At 41.5% G+C, this 22,833-nt stretch overlaps 1 protein-coding gene across 1 annotated transcript in view; it reads left to right on the top strand.

The window, feature by feature from the left end:
* Positions 1 to 22,833, top strand: part of LOC138710534 (integrin beta-PS-like) — a 111,973-nt gene that overhangs the window by 72,650 nt on the left and 16,490 nt on the right. Inside the window, exons 11-13 of the mRNA XM_069841499.1 lie at positions 475 to 741; positions 7,631 to 7,766; positions 9,343 to 9,492. Of these exons, the coding sequence (XP_069697600.1) occupies positions 475 to 741; positions 7,631 to 7,766; positions 9,343 to 9,492 (553 nt within the window). The remainder of the gene's footprint in view (positions 1 to 474; positions 742 to 7,630; positions 7,767 to 9,342; positions 9,493 to 22,833) is intronic.

Here is a 22,833-nt window from a genome sequence, read left to right as displayed (position 1 = left end):
GAGGGAGAGCGGCAGTTAGTTTTGTTCATTCCTAGTTCAGTGAGTACAAAATATTTTAACAAAATTTCAACATGTGCTCAATTAGGATAATATAGTATTTTTTTTATTAATGTACAATCATACACTATTTACTTTTTCATCAGTGATTAGAGTATACTAATTTAACTTATGGGTGGTGTGAAGTTTAATATCCTTCAAGGTGAGTTCCGGACTTAGAAAGTTTGAGAACCACTGGGCTAGAACATTTCAGGCCTCAGGAACAAATTTTAATGCAAGACAGGTCTATTATACATGACAATTTTCAAATACATCTACAATTCTATATGCTTCATTCAAATAACGAATATGTTATATAAAAATGCAGTTTAATTAAACCAAGTGACCGAGACCCAGCCTCATTTGTCTCAGCCGCCACTGATATTCATGATCTTTTAATGAATACAACCTGAAACACACTTGTGTTCTCTTGCACAGCATTACTATGGAAAGTTCTGCGAGTGTGACAACTTCACATGCCGGAGACATGGTGGACTTCCCTGTGCAGGGCCTGACCATGGAACATGCGAATGTGGGCAATGTATTTGCAAGTGGGGCTGGACAGGTGATGCCTGCGAATGTCGAGATGGGGTGGAACCCTGCATCAAGTATGGCTCTGAAGTCTGCATGGGACGAGGTGACTGTGTGTGTGGCGCCTGTAGGTGTCGCGACAACTACTCTGGAAAGTACTGCGATGAGTGTCCAGTAAGTCAACACTGTTCTTGTAATATGGAGAGTTCTCGTTGTTGAGAGTCTTAATGCCATAAAGCACTGCTCCCAATGTTAATTCAAATACTTCACCCACAGTGTCATTTCAGTTTTTGCTTCAGGGGAGGGGCAAGATTTTTGAGGAAAAACTTTACATAATGTGACGAGAATTCTTGAAACTCAAAACGAGACACTTACTAGTATTATAAATTGGCAAAAAAACTACCTCTTCTAGTTGCACAACATTCAGTACCGCAAATGGAAATATAATTCTTTAATTTTAAAATAATGTAAACATAAAGTACTGGTAGGCATTAACTTTCTAAAATTTATCATATAATAAAATTATAAGAACAGAACAAAATTTAATTACTCATAACACAAAACAAAATTAGCCTACTAATAACACTCCTCTAAGGCATATTTTTCTGGTAAATGAATTTTCATAAGAAGTTTTATATTTTCCCTGAAGGAAAGGAAACTGTATTTGAAATTAACTTAGGTACAGGTACTTAACAATGATTTCATATGTTTTCTCAAAAATTAATATTTTGTTCATTCTGGCAAAAACTCTTTCAATAGAAGCGTTAGTTCCAGGCCTGTTCTTATAATTTTAACAATGTTTCTGACTGACAATTGCTGAAATAAGAAATGCTGGAATATTTATATCTATCTCATATGGATCTTTATCTCTTCTCAATTCCATTGAGTGACTGTCTGCACTAACAAATTACTTCACACAAACAAATTCACTGATATCAATGTTGGCATTGCCAAGAATGTTTGTAATGGCATCTATACACATTTCAACATCATTCCATTTTCACACATTGTTCAGTAAGTCTTTTTTGCATTTTCCAACACAACGGGACTATTATGCATCTCAAAAAGAACTGTCGGAATATGGGGATGGAAGGTCTAAATATGGAACAGAACATCTGGTCACATTACCTTACAGAGTATATCGAGTGGTGTACTCTCTCCCTATGAACTATTTTTCATAACTGAACCATAAGGGGGGGGGGGAGAATAAAACCGAATGGCATTATAGCTTTGAGAAATGATATTTTTTTCTTGTGACTGGCAATGCAGCTGATTTATATGTATAATAATAAAGCCGTAAATCCCCAGTGGGGCAAGGCCTCCTGCTTGGGCAGGGGTGGCTCAAGTCTTGACCATCAGAAGAGCCGACCTGATGGTCTATTTACATTCCTAGTTCTTTGTCCACAATTTTGCTAGCACTGGTTGTTGCTACCGCTCAAAGTTGGTTGACTGCGTCCTTCCACCGTGTTCTTTGGCGTCCTATTCTGGTCCACAGTCCTCCTAGCTGCAACTTGAAGTCGTCCCCCCATCTGGTCCTCGGTCGTCCACGGTTTCACCAGCCAATTCTTGGATCCCACAGTGTCGCCGTGTGTGCCCATCTGGTAGGTTGCATTCGTACCACGTGTCTTCCCCAGCGCCTTTTAGCGAGTGTCACCACGTCCTCTATGCCGCTTCGTCGCCGTACTTCTTCGTTTCTGATTCTGTCTTTCAGGCTTATTCCAAGTATTTTCCTTTCCATTCTTCTTTGGCATCTTCCTAATTTTAATGCCTGTTTCTTGGTGAGTGACCAGGATTGCGCCCCATATAGAAGTACAGGTGCAATGCAGCTGTTGAAGATCTGCCTCTTGTTCTGCAATTTCTGGCTCTTGTCCATTAGGATGAAGGACAGACTCCAAAACTTTCTCCATGCCGATGCTATTCGTCTATCAATTTCTTTGTCCATGCTGTTCTGAAATGATATAGTCTGGCCAAGGTAAATGTATTGCGTGACAAATTCGATGTTCGCATTGTTGACGATTATCTGCCCTTCTGCGTCATTTGTCAGTACTTTGGTTTTGCTGGTGTTGATTTTTAGCCCTACTGCCATGCTTTCTTCGCACAATTCGTTCAGCATCTCTTCCAATCGTTTCCTGGATCTGGCAAACAGAACTACATCATCAGCGAAGCGTAGATTGGTCAGTTTTCTTCCGTCGATAGATATGCCGTGCTTGCGACCCCAAGGTAACTTGCGAAAGACCTCCTCCAATACACAATTAAAGATCTTCGGTGACAAGGGATCTCCTTGTCTCACCCCTCGCTGTATGTTGAATGGTGTTCCTTCTGTTTCCAGTTTCACTTTTGTTGTGTTTCTTTGGTACAGCACGCCAAGCAGTCTAATATATTTGATTGGAACACCCTGATTCTTAAGTGCTTTCAAAACACTAATATGTTCTATCGAATCGAAAGCTTTTGCATTATCCACAAAGGCTATATACAATTTTAAATTGTGTTCCTCGACTTTTTCCATGATCTGCGTCAATGTCTGAATGTGGTCCGCCATTGAAAATCCGGAACGAAATCCAGCTTGCTCCAGAGGTTGATTTTCTTCCAGCGTTCTTGTGATCCTGCGGAATATTATTTTCGAAAACACTTTATACATGTTGGACATGAGACTGATGGGCCTGTAGTTATCTATATTGTCTCTTTTGCCTTTCTTATGTAAAAGAATTATTGTATTCTTAGTCCATTCTTCAGGTATAACTTCACTTTGCAGAATCTTGTTAAATATCTCTGTCATTGGTGGTATGAGTTCGTCGGCGCCGAGTTTCAACAGTTCATTAAGGATGCCATCCTCTCCTGGGCTTTTGCCTGACTTTAATTCTGTTATAGATATTCTCACTTCGCTGGCGAGGATCGAAGGTACTTCATCATCGGGAAGCGCCTGTATGAACTTTTCTGTTGAGTCCGCTGTAACAATTCTTGTACTCGTGTACAGTTGTCTATAGAAGGAAGTTGCCGATTCAACAATCTTATCTCTTTGTGTGATTTTCTCTCCATTTCGACTTTTTAAACTAAGCATCCAGTGTTTCCCTTCACTCAGCTCCCTCTTGACTCTTCTTACGGATTTGGAAGACTGCATGATTTCCTCCACCAGTCTGTTTTTAAAAGTTTGCAAGTCTTTTCTTATTTCCTTCTTCGTCACTTTATTAAATTCTGCATACTCGATCTTCTTTATGTCGGAGATGTCTCTTTCTTGTTTTAATTTCTCTCTTTGATCTATGAGTTTTGTTGTATTTTCGCTTAGTCTGCTTCATTTCTTGGCGATTTTGTTCTTGGGCGTTGAGGCCTCTCCCGCTCTCTTTATGCAATTCTCCAACTTTGAGTAGATTTCTTGGACTTCAGTATGTTCGTTATCTCTCCATTCTAGCACTTTCCTCTGTAGTTCTGATTTGTATACTGGATAGTTTATGTTCTCAGCTTGTATGTTTCGGTCCCAGATATGCTTTCTGCCCCTCTTCCTGATGTTAATTATTCCTCTGACCATTCTGTGATCTGAATCGAATTTGAGATTGTTATTAACTCGTACGTCTTTTACGTAACTTCCCTTGTCGGTGAGAATAAAATCTATTTCGTTTCTTGTTTTTCCATCTGGAGATCTCCATGTCCATTTACTATCTTTCGTCTTTTTAAAGAACGTGTTCATTATTTTCAATCTCTGTCCTGCGGCGAAGCTGATTAATCTACTCCCTCTCAAATTTCTAATTCCATAGCCGTATGGACCGATTGGGTCTTCTAACTCGTGTTGTTTCGTTCCCACCTTGCTGTTAAAATCTCCTATGACAAAGTTTACGTCTCCTCTAAAATTGTTGAGAGTGTCATCTAGGTCGGTGTAAAAGTTTTCTACTTCTTCTTCTGTGCCTGAGTCTGTTGGAGCATATGCTTGAATTATAGTAATTTTTCTCTTCCTTAACTCTAGAGACAGCACTGTTACTCTTTCAGAGACACCTACTATTTCCCTAATATTGGATTTTAGTTTCTTGTTGATGATGAATCCAACTCCTCTATGACCTTTCGTCTCACCAATATAGGAAAATATGTCACCATTTGGTTTTTCGATCATTTCTTCTCCCATTCGTCTTACCTCGCTTAAACCTAGCACATCCACCTGGCATTCCTGTAATGCTGTTTCCAGTTCCTGTTGCTGTTCTTCTGTTCTAAGAGATCATACGTTGCATGTTGCTATGGCTAATGCGAATTGATCTTCTTTCCGTGCATTTTCTATTCTTGGTTTCCGGTGTTTTGGCTCGGGATCACCTGTGGACTCCGTGTAACGTTTTTTGGAGGGCTGGTTTCCCAATACTCCCAATTTCCATTCAGCATGATCTTCTGGAAGCCTATCTTGACTTCTCTACCTGCCTCCCTTTCTTCTCTTGCCTTAATTCGTATTGCAGCTTGGATTTCCCTCTCTTTCTTTGACATATAGTCCTCTATGTAGCATTCTTCGTCTCCCAGTTTGCGTTTATTCCTCATGATTTTCATTTTGTCTTCTAGTTTATTCAGGCGTACCAATGCCAGACCTCTCTTCTTCCAGTCTCCGCCTATAAAGTGCATATGTTCGTAGCTAACATCCACTTCGAGTTTTTTGAAGATTTCCTTCACTTCGTCCTCTAGTTTCTCCTTCTTTTCTGCTATGGTTTTGCTTTTGATTATGATATTATTTCTACGTTCTCTTCTTCGCCTCATTTCTTCACTTCTCTCAATTTCCCTGAGCCTGTTGTCGAAATGTGTTATTTTTTCTTCTAGGCAGCTCTCCACCTTATCCAATTTGTTTTGTATATTTTCTCTGTCGTTTTTCCACGTTTCGTCTCTCTTCTGTATTTCTGTTTTCAGATCTGCTATTTCTTTTTTTTGTTTCTTCTTTGAAGTGTTCGTTTTGCTCCTTTAGTGCATTTATCGCTGAGAGAATTTCTTGTAACATCGCCTTAGTTGTCAACTCTGGGGGATTCGTCGGTACGTCCGCCGTTTCATGCGGATTCTCTTTGCATTGCTGCTCTCCTTTCGTGGAATTTCTCTTGCTGTTCTTCCTATTCATTTTCTTTGTGTGTATATGTATAAAATTTCCAATTTTATTTGTTCAAATTCTGTTGCAGGTGGTTCCACGGGCAAGGTCACGAAGCAAATTGTTAATTTTAGAAATTGCTAAACTAATGCAGAAACTCTACCTGTAAAATCAACTCCTAAGTGCAATTCAGCACATTTTATTGGATCTATGCATGTCTTTTTAAGGATTTACATTAGTAGGTCAGATATATTGTTTCCAAAATCTTTAAACAGGTCGGCGGTTATTAAGAAAGCAGGAAATTATAAACTCCCTAGTCAAACCAGAGCTGAACACATAGCCTAACATTTAAGCAGTAAAGTAATATCACGAATTCCGAAAGACATGGAATTGGTTGCACATACAGTCTACACCAAACAATAGTAAAACAACATTGTCAATTCCCGTGTAATACTGTGACTGTAGTCTTCATAAATTTACTTCATACATGAAAATATTTATATGCATTGAATTAAAACACCAGATTTTCTACATTCCTAACAGGTTAAGGCATGCTGGATGATATGCCATTGCCACAATAATTCCTTGAATTAGCCCCAACAAATGTCGTCTTTTATTTCTCAAGCGTTTATAAAAGTGGAAAAATATTTTAATATTAAAGATGCAGTTCTCACATTTTTCTTTCAGTAGTATTACTCTATTTTTACCCTATCATATCCCCACCCCAAATGACGCCTATATCATTTAAATACAATACATATAGGGTGTCCACACCTGTGGAGTAACGGTCAGCACGTCTGGCCGCGAAACCAGGTGGCCCGGGTTCGAATCCCGGTCGGGGCAAGTTACCTGGTTGAGGTTTTTTCCGGGGTTTTCCCTCAACCCAATACGAGCAAATGCTGGGTAACTTTCGGTGCCGGACCCCGGGCTCATTCCACCGGCATTATCACCTTCATTTCATTCAGACGCTAAATAACCTGAGATGTTGATACAGCGTCGTAAAATAACCCATATAGGGTTCTATTATGTGATGCTTCCCTCACACCATAAGTTCATGATATTTCCTGTTTTACGCCTCTTAGTTACTGCGAAATTGCCTGCTGTTTCTATAGTAGTCATTTCAATTTCTAAAACCTGTTTCGCGTAAAAAATGTTTATAAACGACTTATAATTAATACAAGCGCTTCTTATCTGTGTAACAAGAGAGTTCAAAGTGTGTCCTCCTCCTGCTTTTATAAATTCTTGACATCTCTGAAGATTGTTCTGAAATACTCGACTAATCTCTTCTTGCAGGATGTTTGAAATGACTTCTCGGATATACTTTCTTTCACTTTCTGCATAACTTAAAACTACAAAAACTCGCTGCAATATGCTGTACACCATTCTCAAACCATTAGAAAAACACAATAGTTTGCACTACACTATGAACGAATGAGTAACCCCTTCAGTGATCTGAAACAGTTAGAAAAAACACAATAGCTTCCACCATATTACGTGCGAATGAGTAATCTCTTCAGTAGCTCACAACTGACGAGATGAACCTCATGCATGCAACACCAGACAAATACCCTTGAACTTCGATGCGTACAACAGACACACTGTGGAGGCAACATTTCTGTACATCCTGTTGCATCATATCTGGAGGACTCTCTATACAAAGAGAAATCTGCTCCGAACTACTTGCTCTAAAATATTACTATTCAAAATTCAGTTACTGGTAGCGAAATTTTAAATAAAGATTATTGTTATTTGTTAGTAGCATAATACATCATTTCAAATAATGACCTCACACATTCCTGTGCCCGAGGTTACAGGTTCGATTTCGGCCCAGGTCGATGGCATTTAAGTGTGCTTAAATGCGACAGGTTCATGTCACTAGATTTACTGGCATGTAAAAGAACTCCTGCGGGACAAAATTCCAGCACACCGGCAATGTTGATATAATCTTGGCAGTTGTGAGCATTGTTAAATAAAAAAAATATATAATTAAATTTTTTACGTGTTATTGATCTTCTGTTTCTCTAGTCATGTCCAGGACAACAGTGTGAAAAATACAAGGACATAGTGGAATGCAGAGTATTTGAGACAGGGCCACTCGGTAAAAAGGAAGAATGTTTCCAGGATGGAAGTATAACAATTGTGAAAGTGGATAAGATTGAAGGTTTGTAAGTTTTATTCATTTCATCAATACTAAGTTCACAAACAAAACATGAAAAGAACACCACTCATAATAATATACAAAAATTGTACTGTACTCATTACTACTGCTTCTCCCCTCTTGTCACCTTAAGAAATGACACATTTCAAGACTGGAAAATGGACTGCTAATTTATATTAAGTAAATGTAATATTTCTTTTCCAACACTGGACTTTACAGTGAGCATTGATTACTATTATTATTGTAATCTCCAACTATCATCATTTCTACTAATTATCATTCGTAACTTAACCCTCTATGGATATAGGGGGGATGGTAATTTTGTGTCTACATTTTTGTACTCTTTTAGCAAACGTGCAACAAACATATTGTAAAGTTTGTACTCCTGTTTTGTGTGAGAAACATTTCAAACTTAAAGGTTATTATGCACTGTCGACCAGTCGCCAGCAAGAATGTCGTGAAAAAGAAATGTTTATTGCATTTTTAAAAAGCGGAAGAAAACATGAAAATAAATGGTTCAACTTTGTAAGAATGTCTGTGAAATCATTTGACGACCTGTTAAATGCAATGAGTCACCAATATTTGGAGCAGATACGAATATGCATCCTAGCATTTCTCCTAAAAAAAAAAAAAAACTATTTCTTACTTTGAGTATTCGCTTAGATTGGTACAATTAGAACATTGAAAAATCATTCATTAAACAAAAATAATTATAATACTTGAAATTAAATTAAATGAAACAACCTTTATCTGGGCAAATAGTGGCGTCAGCAACGTGAATGTTGTTTAATATCTTTAATGAAATATTATAACTGTGTTTAAGCCAATCAACTTGTTTATATTATCCTAGTGTAAAATTAGACTTTTTCTTATCATTTGAGCCAGAAGTAAAGAAAAAACATAAAATTTTCTATTAAATAACATAATCAGGCAACAAATGTCATCATAGCAAGAAGAATTTCTGAAATAAATGTTTCAGTGTTGAAACTCATTGCGTTGCTGGTCTCTGCTAAAGTTTTTCGCAGTCTGAACACTGGAATTTGAATCAAGGCACCTCAATGGTCGCCGAAACCAGCTAGTCTCTCGCATGTTGCTAATGTTTCTGTAGTTGCCAGCAACTTCCTGGTTGCCGCAACTATGTGTGCAAGCACTTATTATGTTCCTTTGAGCCAAGTGCCTGCCGAGACCTGGACTCCGATGACTGGTCAACAATGCATAATAGGCCTTTCATTGACACCATCACCACCATTACCAGCACTACCAGTGTCATTCCTAATTCCACCACGATCACCACCACTAATGCCACCATTACTACTGTTACCCACCAAAACCACAACTCCCACAATTATCACCACACAATTTCCACCATTACCACACAACTTCCACCATACCTTCCATTATTACTGTTACCTCACCATAACCACAACTTCCACAACTACCATATCTCCTTCATCACACAACTTCACCATCTACCGCAACTAATACTACATCAACACAAAACGTTCATCAGCATCACTTCCGCTGTCCCTTTCACTCGACATAGTGATGTTAACTTACTCTTGCTGACCTGTCTGCACAGAGCCAGAGTATACTGAAGAAGACACAGGACTGCGGATATGCAGGATTCCAGATGATGCAGGGTGCACATTTATTTTCCGATACGTAATTGACAACAGTACAGTAGAAGTCCAGAGCACCAAAGAATGTGGCAGTGAAATTAACATTTTGGGTAAGTAAAGTTGAAACAATGAATTGTTACATTAACAACTTCCTCTTTACAATTTACTTTATCAACAACTTAATAATTATATCTTCCTATGCATACCAAAATTTGGTGGTGGGAAGTCTTATGCTGATTTTTCCCCATCGATCTTTCAAATATATACGGCCAAATGAATAAAACTGAAGGATTACCTTCGAAGCAAGAGGTTGAAGTTGAAGCATAAGGATGTGCTCCGAAGCAAGAGGTATAAATACAAGTACTCAGTATGATTCGAATTTTAAGAATAACCTCTATCTTATCCTTCGACCTTCTGCTTCTAAGACAGGAGCATGTGCTCTAAATGTGTCAGGTGTATTGTTATGGTATTTCATGTTTCAGTATTGCGTATTATTTTGTCGGTGCTCTTTGTCAACTGATTGCTGGCATTCAGTTTCATAAAAGAATGCAATAAGCTGCATCGGTAGGCCTCCCAATAACACAGCAACTTTTGTTCTAATGCTAATAAATCACATTTATTTCAGTCACAATTGGGTAGGGATTCTGTGTCTCTTGAAAATACAACGATATTTCTAGCTACAACGTTTGGAAAATACTGTATTCCGAAATATTAGAGAAGTGAGAAGTTCTGGAAGTGAAAAGGAAAAAGGAGGCGACAATTCAGGAAATTATAAAATTATTCGCACAACATTTCAGCATACCAGTAAAATTCTTGGCAACTAACAAACAAATTAATAACATGAAACTATCCTCAAAAAGAAAACCACAAGAATAGAACACAAAACAAGCCAATAATTTTGAATGCTTGGGAGAAAGAACTGTTCACTCTGCTACAAGGGGATACAAATACTGTAATCAACAAAATTTCAGGTAAATTGCCATGTTTTTATTGTTGAAATAATTATTTTATAATCTACAGATTAATAATTCATATGTATTAAAGTTAAAAATTACAACATTTTAAATTAAAATCACTTATAGGCCTATTTTTTCACCAGATAATTTTAATTACAGTTATTCTGTTGCAAAAATGTATTTATTCAAAGGGCTAATTGAACGTAATTTTGCAGTAGGGAACCATTTATTGCAATTTTACATCTTTTGGCTTAAGTAAAATTAAATAAATAGGCCTACTAGTAATTACGACTTAAAATCTGAAACAGCTCACACATATTTACTGAAACATAGCCTTGCAATTTAAGATAAGTAAACATCAATATGAAATCTTATTCCATTCTTACATTCTTTACACATTTGACAGCTCTGTTTGCAGGAGCTACAACTCATCCTCCTGTACTTCTAGAATCAAGGTCAATGTCATCGATGCCCAGTGTGGTTTCATTTACCACACCACAATCCTAAAAAAAAACCTGAATTAAGTTTACCAGAAACGGAGAAAACAAAAATACTCAGCAACATATATTTGCATAGGCTTGTATTGCTGGAGCAGTTAAAACTAACAAGAATTCAAACAATGAAGGAGAGCATGATAATCGTCATTCTTAACCACAAAATTAACAAGGAAGCCAAACAATCACAGGAAGCTAGACCTAGTGATGAAAATGTCGAAATATATTCAATCTTGTAGGAACACAAACCTACAAATAGGCTATAAAGAAGAATTTCAGTAGTATCTATTTACATTTACAAACTTGTTTTGAAAAAAATCGTTCCTATAATAATTGAGTGTTATAATAGTGTAATATTCTACATACACAGTGTTATTTTCAAGTTTATATTTTGTTAATTTGTGTTTCTAGTAATATGTATAGTACTGATATGTTATACTCAGATTACAGTGTCTACATTTATATCAGTATAATATATTACTAATTATAACAGTGAGAAATAGTTATAATTTTATCTAAATTTAAATTCCTTCTAACACGTGTCTTTACAGTCAGTATAATGCAGTATTTTACTAAATACAGAGTGAATCAAAAGACTGGAACCATATAAGTATCTTCCATATGTCTGATTTTCGATTACTATTGGTGTTACCAGTATTTGTAAGACCAGAGACACATTCGATTCTCGCCCTCAGCTATCTCAAAAGCCGCCATTTTGCATGCAACTTTGAAATTTTAAATGGAAAGGGGGTCATGTAAGTAAGTTACTCAAAATCATGTGAAATTTTCTGAGAAAAACAATGGTGCAATCCATTTTTAAATATCTCTAATCGTTTTCAAGTTATTTAAAGGTAACTGTAATAATGACACAAACATTAGTTACTGCATACTGCATCTAAAGATATTTTGAAACATGGTACCGTACTAAGGAGGCTTTGGAAAAGGTATTTTTTATGCAATTCTGGTAATTAACTTTTCCTGCTTTACTGTTTGGTTAACCTGTGACAGTTTCAATGCATTGTTGTGATTATTTGAAGCTTTCCTATAACAAATTTCTTGATTTTCGTGATGGCATTATCGAAAGAGGAAAGAATTGATATCATTCTTCATTCTGGTAGGTTAAGCCACAGGAATGTTGCAGCAGACTGAACGAACAGTTCTCTGGACATTGGATTGGTCGGCGTGGACCAGTAGAATGGCCAGCCAGGTCTCCAGATTTAACACCCCTTGATTTTTTTTTACTTTTGAGGTTACATAAAGACCTTGATATATGAAGAAAAAATTGAGAATGTGGATAGAACATTTTGTAGCATTTTCAGGGTGACTTTAGCACAGACTTCAATGATACGGTTCTTTACATGTTTCACATTCTCAATTTTCTCTTCATCCTCTTTATGTAACCCCAAAAGAAAAAATCAAGGGGTGTTAAATGTGGAGATCTGGCTGGCCATTCTACTGGTCCATGCTGACCAATCCAATGTCCAGAGAACTGTTCGTTCAGTCTGCTGCAACAGTTCTGTGACTAGACCTACCAGAATGAATAATGATATCAATTCTTTCCTCTTTCGATAATGTCATCACGAAAATCAAGAAATTTGTTATAGGAAAGCTTCAAATAATCACAACAATGCATTGAAACTGTCACAGGTTAACCAAACAGTAAAGCAGGAAAAGTTAATTACCAGAATTGCATAAAAGCATCTTTTCCAAAGCCTCCTTAGTACCGTACCATGTTTCAAAATATCTGTAGATGCAGTACAGGTAACTAATATTTGTGTCATTATTACAGTTATCTTTAAATAACTTGAAAACGATTAGAGATATCTCAAAATGGATTGCACCATTGTTTTTCTCAGAAAATTTCACATGATTTTGAGTACCTACATGACCCCCTTTCCATTTAAAATTTCGAAGTTGCATTCAAAATGGCGACTTTTGAGATAGCTGAGGGCTAGAATCGAATGTGTCTCTGGTAGAGCATTTGGTCTTACAAATACTGGTAACATCTACAGTAATCGAAAATCAAGCATATGGAAGATATTTATATGGTTCCAGACTTTCGATTCACTCTGTATATTACGAGTGTGAGAAAAATGTTGAAATTAAAATTCCTACGTTAATTTGTGTGCATAAATATTACATCAATATAATGTATAATAAGTATAATATTCTCCACACAGTATTATTTTCAAATTTATTTTTGTTAATTTGTGTTTCTCTAATATAATATGTTATAGTCAGATTACAGTGCCTACATTTATATCAGTATAATACACTGACCGGCAAAAAAAAAAACCGATCACTTGAAAAAAATACTAAAAGTCAATTTTAAATGTAAATTATGAAGTGATCTCAGAAATTACATAACTGTTATCGTACTAAATTTAAAAAATACATTTTTATGAACTTTTGGCATGTAAATTCCCGCCTTTCACACCAATTGATATTCGGTTTATCGCCTAACAACGAAAGAGTGTGTTTCTGTGCTGAACATGTGAGGTAGGTCATCATAAACAATTGAAGAGGTATTATTGCTTTATTGCTTCCTTTCCTTTCTGAAAATCAATAACAACTGTCGAAAATGGTTTGTTTGGCATTTCGTCAGTAAGTTTAGTTCAGACAATGCCTCTCTCACCCCAAGACGTTGCCAGAGCTGTCGCTCTCATTGATGACGGACGCTGAGAGCTCTGTTACGCCGCTGCTACCATAGGTGCACCATACACTACAGTGCAAGAGGCTGTGAAACAATTCCGGGAAACACAGAGTTACTCCAGAAGACCTGGATCTGGCAGAAAAGGGAAGACTTCAGCCCGAGATGACCGATTTCTCATCAGCCAGGTTCTAAGAAACCAGCATACCACAGCAGTTGAAGCTCGGAATCGACTACAACATGTGCGGGGTGTTAATGTGAGCGAGAGGACTGTTCGACGACGCCTTGGAGAACAAAATCTTCTATCACGACAACCTGCTACGGGACCAGATCTGACCAGACAGCACCGAGCCGACCATCTTCAGTTCGCTCGTCAGCATGCCCAATGGACTATGCAGCAGTAGAGCAGTGTGCTGTTCTCTGATGAGTCCAGGTTCTCCCTGAAATCCCCAGATGGTAGAGAAAGAGTCTGGAGACGATCTGGAGAGTGGTACGCAGAGTGCACATTGTCTGCAAGGACGCCATTCGGTGGAGGTTCCGTGATGGTGTGGGGCCGCATCTCCATGGAGGCCCGAACGGAATTGGTGATTGTCGAGAATGGTAGTCTCAACGCTCACCACTACATCAACAAGATTCTCGTCGATCACGTCGTGCCCTTTGCTCCATTTATTGGAGATGATTTCATATTCATGCATGACAATGCTTGTCCACATGCAGCGCGCTGCGTATCACAGTATCTTGATGCACTGGAGATTGTTCGTCTCAACTGGCCAGCTTGGAGTCCCGACCTAAACCCTATAGAACATCTCTGGGATAGGTGGGGTAGACGTATCCGAGATCGTAATCCTGTTCCGGAGACCTTAGGTGATTTGTGGGCGGCACTCAAAGAGGAATGGGACAATATCGACCAGAGAGACATCATAACCTTAATCGAAACCATGCCTGAGAGAATGGCTGCTGTAATTATGGCCAGAGGGGGACACACCAGATACTGAGTGTGTTTCAGTTATTGTTAGTGTGAATTTAATTTTGTGCATCAACATCATTTTCAGTGAAGTTTAATGGACAAATATTCAGCTGAAAGTTAAGTAAACAATTTTACAAAATATCAACAAAAGTGTAGATTTACGAACATATGACGATCATTGACTCAAAATTGGTGTGAAAAGTGTGAATTTACGTGTCACAAGTTCATAAAAGTGTAATCTTTAGATTGAGTACGATTACAGTTATGTTATTTCTGGAATTACTTCATAATTTACATTTAAACTTGACTTTTAGTATTTTTTTCAAGTGATCGGTTTTTTCATAATTCATCCATGATGTCGCCACGACCCGAAGTGGACTATGAAAATATTCCCGTCGTCGTCGACTTCGTCTGGTCGTCGTCTTTGGCTCGTCGTCATCGAATTCATCTCGTCGTCGACTTCATTTCTTCGTCGTTGTCGATTTCGTCTAATCATTGCCGTCCACTTTGCCTCTTCGCCGACGTCGACATCGTCTCGCCTATGTCGACTTCGTCTCGTCGTCGTAGTCGACATCGTCCCGTACTTGCCGTCGACTTCGTCCCGTCTTCATCGACTTCTCGTCATTGTCTGCCTCGTCATCGTCGTCTTCGTCCCGTCTAATTTCGTCTAGGTGGCATTATCGACTTCGTCTCTTCGTAGTTGAAAAGTCATCTAGGTCTCGTCGTCTTCCACTTCATCTCGTCATCGTCGTCTACTTCGTCTCGTTGTCGAAATCGTCTCGTCTCGTCTCCGCCGTCGTCATGTACTTCCTTTTCGTCGTCGACTTCGGCCAGGTTCCCTGTTCAGGATGCCGGGATCTATGTACAAACCTCCGCTTTTAGGATTCCGGGTTCCGGGAAAACTACTTTGCGTTCCGGGTCCAAGACTCGCGAACAACACTGGGACAACACTGTCTTCCGGGTCCAGGACAGCGAGTTCCGGGTTCAGGACTCAGGTTACGGGTGGACACCCAAACTACCGGTTCCGGTTCCCAAACTCCGGGTTACGGTTCCAAAAATCCGGGTTCCAACATCCCAAACTATGGTTTCCGGTTAAACCTCCGGTTTACGCTTCCCAAACTCCGGGTTCCGCTTCCCAAACGCGGGTGTCAAACTCCGGGTTACACTTTCCAAACTGCTGGTTCCGTCTCCCAAACTCCGGGTTCCGTTTCCAAAAATCCGGGTTCCAAACTACGGGTTCCGGTTCCCAAACCACGGGTTCCGGTTCCCAAACCACAGGTTCCGGTTCCTAAACTCCGGGTCCCAAATCCGGGTTCCAGTTCTCAAACTCCGGGTCGCAAACCGCGGGTTCTGGATCCCATACCCCCGATTCCCGGTCCCAAACTCCGGGTTACACACTCCGGGCTACGGATCCAAAACTACGGGTCCCAATCTCCGTATACCAAACTCCGGGTTCCCGGCCCAAAACTCTGGGTACAGGGTCGCAAACTCCGGGTTCCGGGCCCCAAACTCCGGGTTCCGGTTCCCAAACTCCGGGTTCCTGTTCCCAAACTCCGGGTTACTATTCCCAAACTCTGGATTCCGGGTCCCTAACTCCCGGTAGGGGTTCGAAAACTCCAGATTCCGATTTGCTAACGCCGGCTCCAAAACTCCGGGTTCCGCTTCCCAAACTCCGGGTTACGCTTCCCAAACCCCGGGTTCTGGTTACCAAACTGCGAGTACAAAACAACGGCTTCTGGTTCCCAAACTCCGTGTTCCAAACTGCTGGTTCCGGATCCCAAACTCCGGAACCCGGTTGCCAAACTCCGGAACCCGGTTCCCAAACTCCGGGTTCCGGTTCCCAAAGTCCGGTTTCCAAACTCCGGGCTCAGGCTCCAAAACCTGGGGTGCCAAACTGGGTTCCTGGCCCTAAACTCCGGGATCCGGGTCCCAAACTTCGGGTTACAAACTCCGGGCTCCGGATCCAAAACTACGGGTCCCAATCTCCGTATCCCAAACTCCGGGTCCCGGTTCCCAAACTCCGGCTTACGTGTCCCAAAATCCGCGTTCCAGTCCCAAACCCAGGGATCCGGGTTCCAATCTCCGGACTCAAACAACGGGCCACAAACTCCGGGTCCCGGTTCCCAAACTCCGGGTTCCGGTTTCAAAATTCGTAAGTATTCCATCCACGTATTTGGCTCATATATGTAATCCATTCACAATTGGATTACGTATGTAATCCACACAGATTTGGATTACGTATGTAATCCATCCATAATTGGATTACATATGAAATGAATCCATAATTGGATTACACATGTAATCCATCCATAATTAGATTACATATGTAATCCACACAGATCAGAATTACGTATCTAATCCATCTATAATTGGATTGCACATGTAATCCATCCATAATTGGATTACATATGTAATCCACTCAGATTTGGATTACGTATGTAATCCATCCATAATTGGATCACATATGTAATCCACGTATTTGGATCACTATGTAATCCATCCATATTTGGATTACATATGTAATCCACACAGATTTGGATGTGATATGTAATCCATCGATAATTGGATTACACATGTTTTCCACACAGGTTTGGATTACATACGTAATCCATCCATAATTGGATTACACATGTATTCCATAACGATTTGAATGACATACGTAATCCATTCATACTTATGTAATCCACACAGATTTGGATTACGTATGTAATCCTAAACTCCGGGTAGGGCTCCAAACTCCGGGTTCCGGTTTTCGAACTCAGGGCAGTGTTCCAAAACTCCGAGATCCGATTCCAAAACTCCGGGTACCGTTCCCAAACTCCGGGTTCCGGTTTCAAAAATCCGGCATTTGGGTTTCAAAACTCCGGGTTCCGGTTCCTAAACTCCGGGTAGGGTTTCAAAATTCGGGTTCCGGTTTCCAAACTCTGGACAGGGTTAAAGAAACTCCAGTTTCCGGGCCCCAAACTCCGGGCTCTGGTTCCCAATCTCCGGGTTCGGTTCCCAAACTCCGGGTTCCGCTTCCCAAACTCCGGGTTCCGGTTCCCAAACTCCGGGTTCCTGTTCCCAATCTCCGGGTCCCGGTTACGAAACTCCGGGTTCAGGGTCCAAAAATCCGGGTTCCAAAGTACGAGTTCCGGTTCTCAAACTCCGGGTCCCAAACCACTGGTACCGGATCCCATACTCCAGGTTCCGGGTACCAAACTCCGGGCTCCGGATCCAAAACTACGGGTCACAATCTCCATATCCCAAACTCCGAGATCAGGGCTCAAAACTCCTGGTTCCGGGTCTCAAACTCCGGGCCCCGGGTCCCAAACTCCGGGTTCCGGGTCCCAAGCTGAGGGTCCCTGTCCCAAACTCCGGGTTCCGGGTCCCAAGCTGAGGGTCCCTGTCCCAAACTCCGGTATCCCGGTCCCAATCTCCGGGTTGTGGTTCCCATACTCCGGGTTCCGATTCTCATACTCCAGTTCCCAAACTCCGGGTTCCGGCTCCAAAATTCCGGGTTCCTGGTCCCAAACTCCGGGTTCTGGGCACAAATTCCAGTGTCCGGTCCCAAACTCCGGGATCAGGGTCACATACTCCTGTTTCCTGTTCCCATACTCCGGGCAAGGTCCTATAACTCCGGGTTCCGGGTCCCACACTCAGGACCAAAAGAACGGCCCCAATCTCCGGGTTCCGGTTCCCAAACCCCGTTTAGGTTTTGCAAAACTCCGGGTTCCTTGTCCCACAACTCCGGGTTCCGGTCCCCAAACTCCGGGTTCCTTTCCCAAACTCCGGGTTCCGGCTTCCAAACTCCGGGTTCCGTTTCCAAACTCCGGGTTTCGTGTCCCATACTCGGGGTAGGGATCCAAACTCCGGGTTTCGGTTCCCAAACTCCAGGCAGGGTTACAAACTCCGGTTTCCGGTCCCAAACTCCGGGCTCTGGATCCCAAACTCCGGGTTCCCGTTCCCAAACTCCGGGTTCCGTTCCCAAAATCTGTGTTCCGGTTCCCAAACTCCGGGTTCCCTTTCCCAAACTCCGTGTTCCGCTTCCCAACTCCGGGTTTTAGGTTCCAAAACTCCGGGTTCCGGTTCCTAAACTCCCGGCAGGATTCCAAAACTCCGGGTTCCGGCGTCCCAAGCTGCGGTTTGCTAGTCCCAAACTCCAGGTTCCGGTCCCCCAAACTCCGGGTTTTGGATCCCAAACTTCGGTTCCCCGTCCTTAAATTCCGGATTCCGGTTCCCAAACTCCGGATCCGGGTCCCATACTCCTAGTAGGGTTTCAAGCTCCGGAATCTGGGGCCCACACTCCGTGTTCCGGGTACCAAACTCCGGGTTCCGTGTCCCACACTCCGGGTTCCGGGTCCCAAGCTCAGGGTCCCTCTCCCAAACTCCGGGATCCGGGTTCCGTTTCCCATACTCCGGATTCCGATTCTCATACTCCGGTTCCTAAACTCCGGATTCCGGGTCCAAAACTCCGGCTTTCGGGTCCCAAGATCAGTCTTGCTGGTCCCAAACTCCGGGTTCCGTTCACAAACTCTGGGGTCCGGTCCCAAACTCCGGGATCAGGGCCACATACTCCGGTTTCCTGTTCCCAAACTCCGGGAAAGGCTCCATAACTCCGGGTTTCCGGGTTCCAAACTCCGGACCCAAACAACGGGCCCCAATCTACGGGTTCCGGTTCCCAAACCCCGTTTAGGATTTCGAAAACTCCGGGTTGCTTGTCCCACAACTCCGGATATTAGTCCCCAAACTCCGGGTTTCGTGTCCCATACTCCGGGAAGGGTTCTAAACTCCGGGTTTCGGTTCCCAAACTGCAAGCAGGGTTAAAAACTCCGGTTTCCTGCCCCAAACTCCGGGCTCTGGATCCCAAACTCCGGGTTCCGGTTCCCAAACTCCGGGTTCCGTTCCAAAACTCCGTGTTCCGGTTCCCAAACGCCGGATTCAAGTTCCCAAACTCCGGGTTCCGGCTCCCACACTTCCGGTAATGTTTCAAGAATCCAGGTTTTAATTTTTACAAAAAAATATAAAAAATTCTCATCGAAATTTTCAAAAAATTAAAAAAAAATTCGAAAAGAACCTGAAAAAATAATTTTTCAAAAACCACTAAATAGAAATTTAAAAAAAATTCAAAAAATAAAAAAGATTTTTGGGGGAATTTAAAAAAATATTTTTTTTTTCAGTAAAATTTCACAAAAAAATATAAAAAATGCGAAAAATAAAAAATCAAAAATGAATTTGAAAAAAAGTTAAAAAATACAAAAAAAATTCAGAAAATAATTTTCAAAATTTGTTTCAAAATTTTTTTTCAATTTTTTAAATTTTTTTATATTTATTTTGAAAATTTTAGTATTTAAGATTTTTTATTTTATTTTATTTTCGAAAAAAATATTGTAAAATTTTTGAAAAAAAAATTGTTTAATTTTCTTGAAAATAAGTTTTTTAAATTTTCCAAAATTCTTTTTTTATTTTTCATTTAATGTTTTTTTTAATTATTTTTTTCAATTTCTTTTCGAATTTTTTTATTTAAATTTTTTAAAATTTTTTGACAATTTTTTATATTTTTTGAAAATATTTTTTTTAAAAGTGTTGATTTAAATTATTTTTAGAAAATTGCCTTTTTGGAAATCGTTTTGATTTTTTTCAATTTGTTTTTCGAATTTTTTTAGTTTAGTACCAAACCTGAGTTTATGACAGGAACCCGCATTTTGGGTTACGAACCCTACGTTTGGGACCCGAAACACCGTGTTCGGAACCCTGATTTTGGGAACAGGACCCGGAGATTGGGAAACGGAACCTGGAGTTTTGGACCCGGAGTTTGGGAACCGGAACCCGGTGTTTGGCACCCGGAGTTTTGAACCGGATACAGGAGTATGGGAAGCGGGAACCGGAATTTGGAAATCGGAGGCCTGAGTTTGGAACCCCTATCCGGATTTAGTGACCCGGAACCGGGAGTTTTGGAACCCTACCCGCAGTTTGGGACCCGGAACCCGGAGTTTGGGAAACGTAACCCTGCGTTTTGGAACCGGAATTTAGGACCCGACTTTGGAACCGGAACCCGGAGTTTGGGACCCAGATCCCGGAGCTTGGGACCCGGAACCCGAAGTTATGGAACACTGCCCGGAGTATGGGAACCGGAACCCGGAGTTTGGGACCCGGAACACTGTTTGGGAAAGGTAACCAGGAGTTTGGAATCCGGAACCCGGAGTTTCGAATCCGGAACCCGGAGTTTTGGGACCCGGAACCCGGGTGTTTGGAAACCCTACCCGGAGTTTGGGAACCGAGACATGGTGTTTTGGAAAGAGAACCCGGAGTTTGGAATCCGGAACCCGGAGTTGGGAACCGGAACCCGAAGTTTTGGGTCCCGAAACCGGCAGTCTTGGAACCCTACCCGGAGTTTGGGAACAGGAACCAGGAGTTTGGAACCCTACAAGAGTATTGGACCCGGAACCCAGAGTTTGGAAACCGGAACCCGGAGTTTGGAAACCGGAACCCGGAGTTTGGGACCGGAAGCCTGAGTTTGGGACCGGAACCCTGAGTTTGGGGCCAGGAACCCGGAGCTTGGAACCACGCAACACGGAGTTTTGGAACTGGAACCCGGAGTTTGGAATCCTGCCCGGAGTTTGTGAACTGGAACACGGAGTTTTAGCACCCTACCCGGAGTTTATGAACCGGAACCCGACGTTTTGGGTCCCAAAACCCGAAGTTTGGGATCCGGAAGCCGGAGTTTGGGAACCGGGACCCTGAGTTTGTGAACCGGAACCCGGAGTTTAGGAACTGGAACCCGGAGTTTGGATCCCTACCCAGAGTTTAGGATTATATACCTAATCCAAATCTGTGTGGATTACATTTGTGATCCAAATACGTGGATTAAATATGTGATCCAATTATGTATGGATCACGTATGTAATTCAAATCTGTATGGAATACATGTGTAATCCAATTATAGATAGATTACATATGTGATCGAATTATGGATGGATTACGTATGTAATCCAAATCTGTGTGGATAACATGTGTAATCCAATTATGGATGGATTACATACGTATTCAAAATATGGAAGGATTACATGTGTAATCCAATTATGGATGGATTACGTATGACATCCAAATCTGTGTGGATTACATATGTAATACAAATATGGATGGATTACATTTGTGATCCAAATACGTGGATTACATATGTGATCCAATTATATATAGATTACATACGTATTCCAAATCTGAGTGGATTAAATATGTAATCTAATTATGGATCGATTACATGTGCAATCCAAGTATAGATGGATTACATACTAATCCTAATCTATGTGGATTACATATGTAATCCAATTATGGATGGATTACATGTGTGATCAAATTATGGATGGATTACATACGTAATCCAAATCTTTGTGGATTACATACGTAATCCAATTATGGATGGATTACATATGTGATCCAAATACGTGGATTACATATGTGATCCAATTATGGATGGAATAAATACGAGTTTGGAAACCGGAACCCTGAGTTTTGGAACCGGAACAAAAAGTTTGGGAACAGGAACCCGGAGTTTGGAATCCGGAACACGGAGTTTGTGGTCCGGAGTTTGGAACCCGAAACCCGGGGTTTGGGACCGGAACCCGGAGTTTGGGATACGGAGATTGGGACCCGTAGTTTTGGAGCCTGAACCCGGAGTTTCTAACCCAAAGTTTGGGACCCGGATCCCGGAGTTTAGGACCAGGAACCCGGAGTTTGGTACCCGAAACCCGGAGTTTGGGACCCGTAGTTTTGGAGCCTGAGCCCGGAGATTGGGAACCGGATTCCGGTGTTTGGGATTCGGAACCAGCAGTTTGGGACACGGAGTTTGGTAACCGGAAGCCGGTGTTTGGTACCCGGAGTTTGGTAACCTGAACCCGGAGTTTGGGAAGCGTAACGCGGAGTTTGGGAAGCGAAATCCAGAGTTTTGGAGCCGGCGTTAGCAAATCGGAATCCGGAGTTTTCGATCCCCTACCCGGAGTTAGGAACCTGGAACCCAGAGTGCGAATAGTAACCCGGAGTTTGGGAACAGGAACACGGAGTTTGGGAACCGGAACCCGGAGTTTGGTCCAGGAACCCGTAGTTTGGGACCCTGGACCCGGAGTTTGGGACCAGGGACCCGGAGTTTGGGACCCTGGACCCGGAGTTTTGGGCCGGGAACGCGGAGTTTGGTATACAGAGTTTGAGACCCGTAGTTTTGGATCCGTAGCCCGGAGTTTGTAACACGGAGTTTGGGACCAGTAATCGGGGGTATGAGATCCGGAACCCGCGGTTTGGGACCCGGAGTTTGAGAACCGGAACCCGGAGTTTGGCAACCGGAACCCGTAGTTTGGAACCCAGATTTTTGGAACCGGAGCCCGGAGTTTGGGAGGCGGAACCAGCACTTT

The sequence above is a fragment of the Periplaneta americana genome, chromosome 12 (assembly GCF_040183065.1).
Source record: "Periplaneta americana isolate PAMFEO1 chromosome 12, P.americana_PAMFEO1_priV1, whole genome shotgun sequence".
Taxonomy (NCBI): domain Eukaryota; kingdom Metazoa; phylum Arthropoda; class Insecta; order Blattodea; family Blattidae; genus Periplaneta; species Periplaneta americana.
Note: the sequence above shows the minus strand (reverse complement) of the source record. Positions and strands in the feature narration are given on the sequence as shown.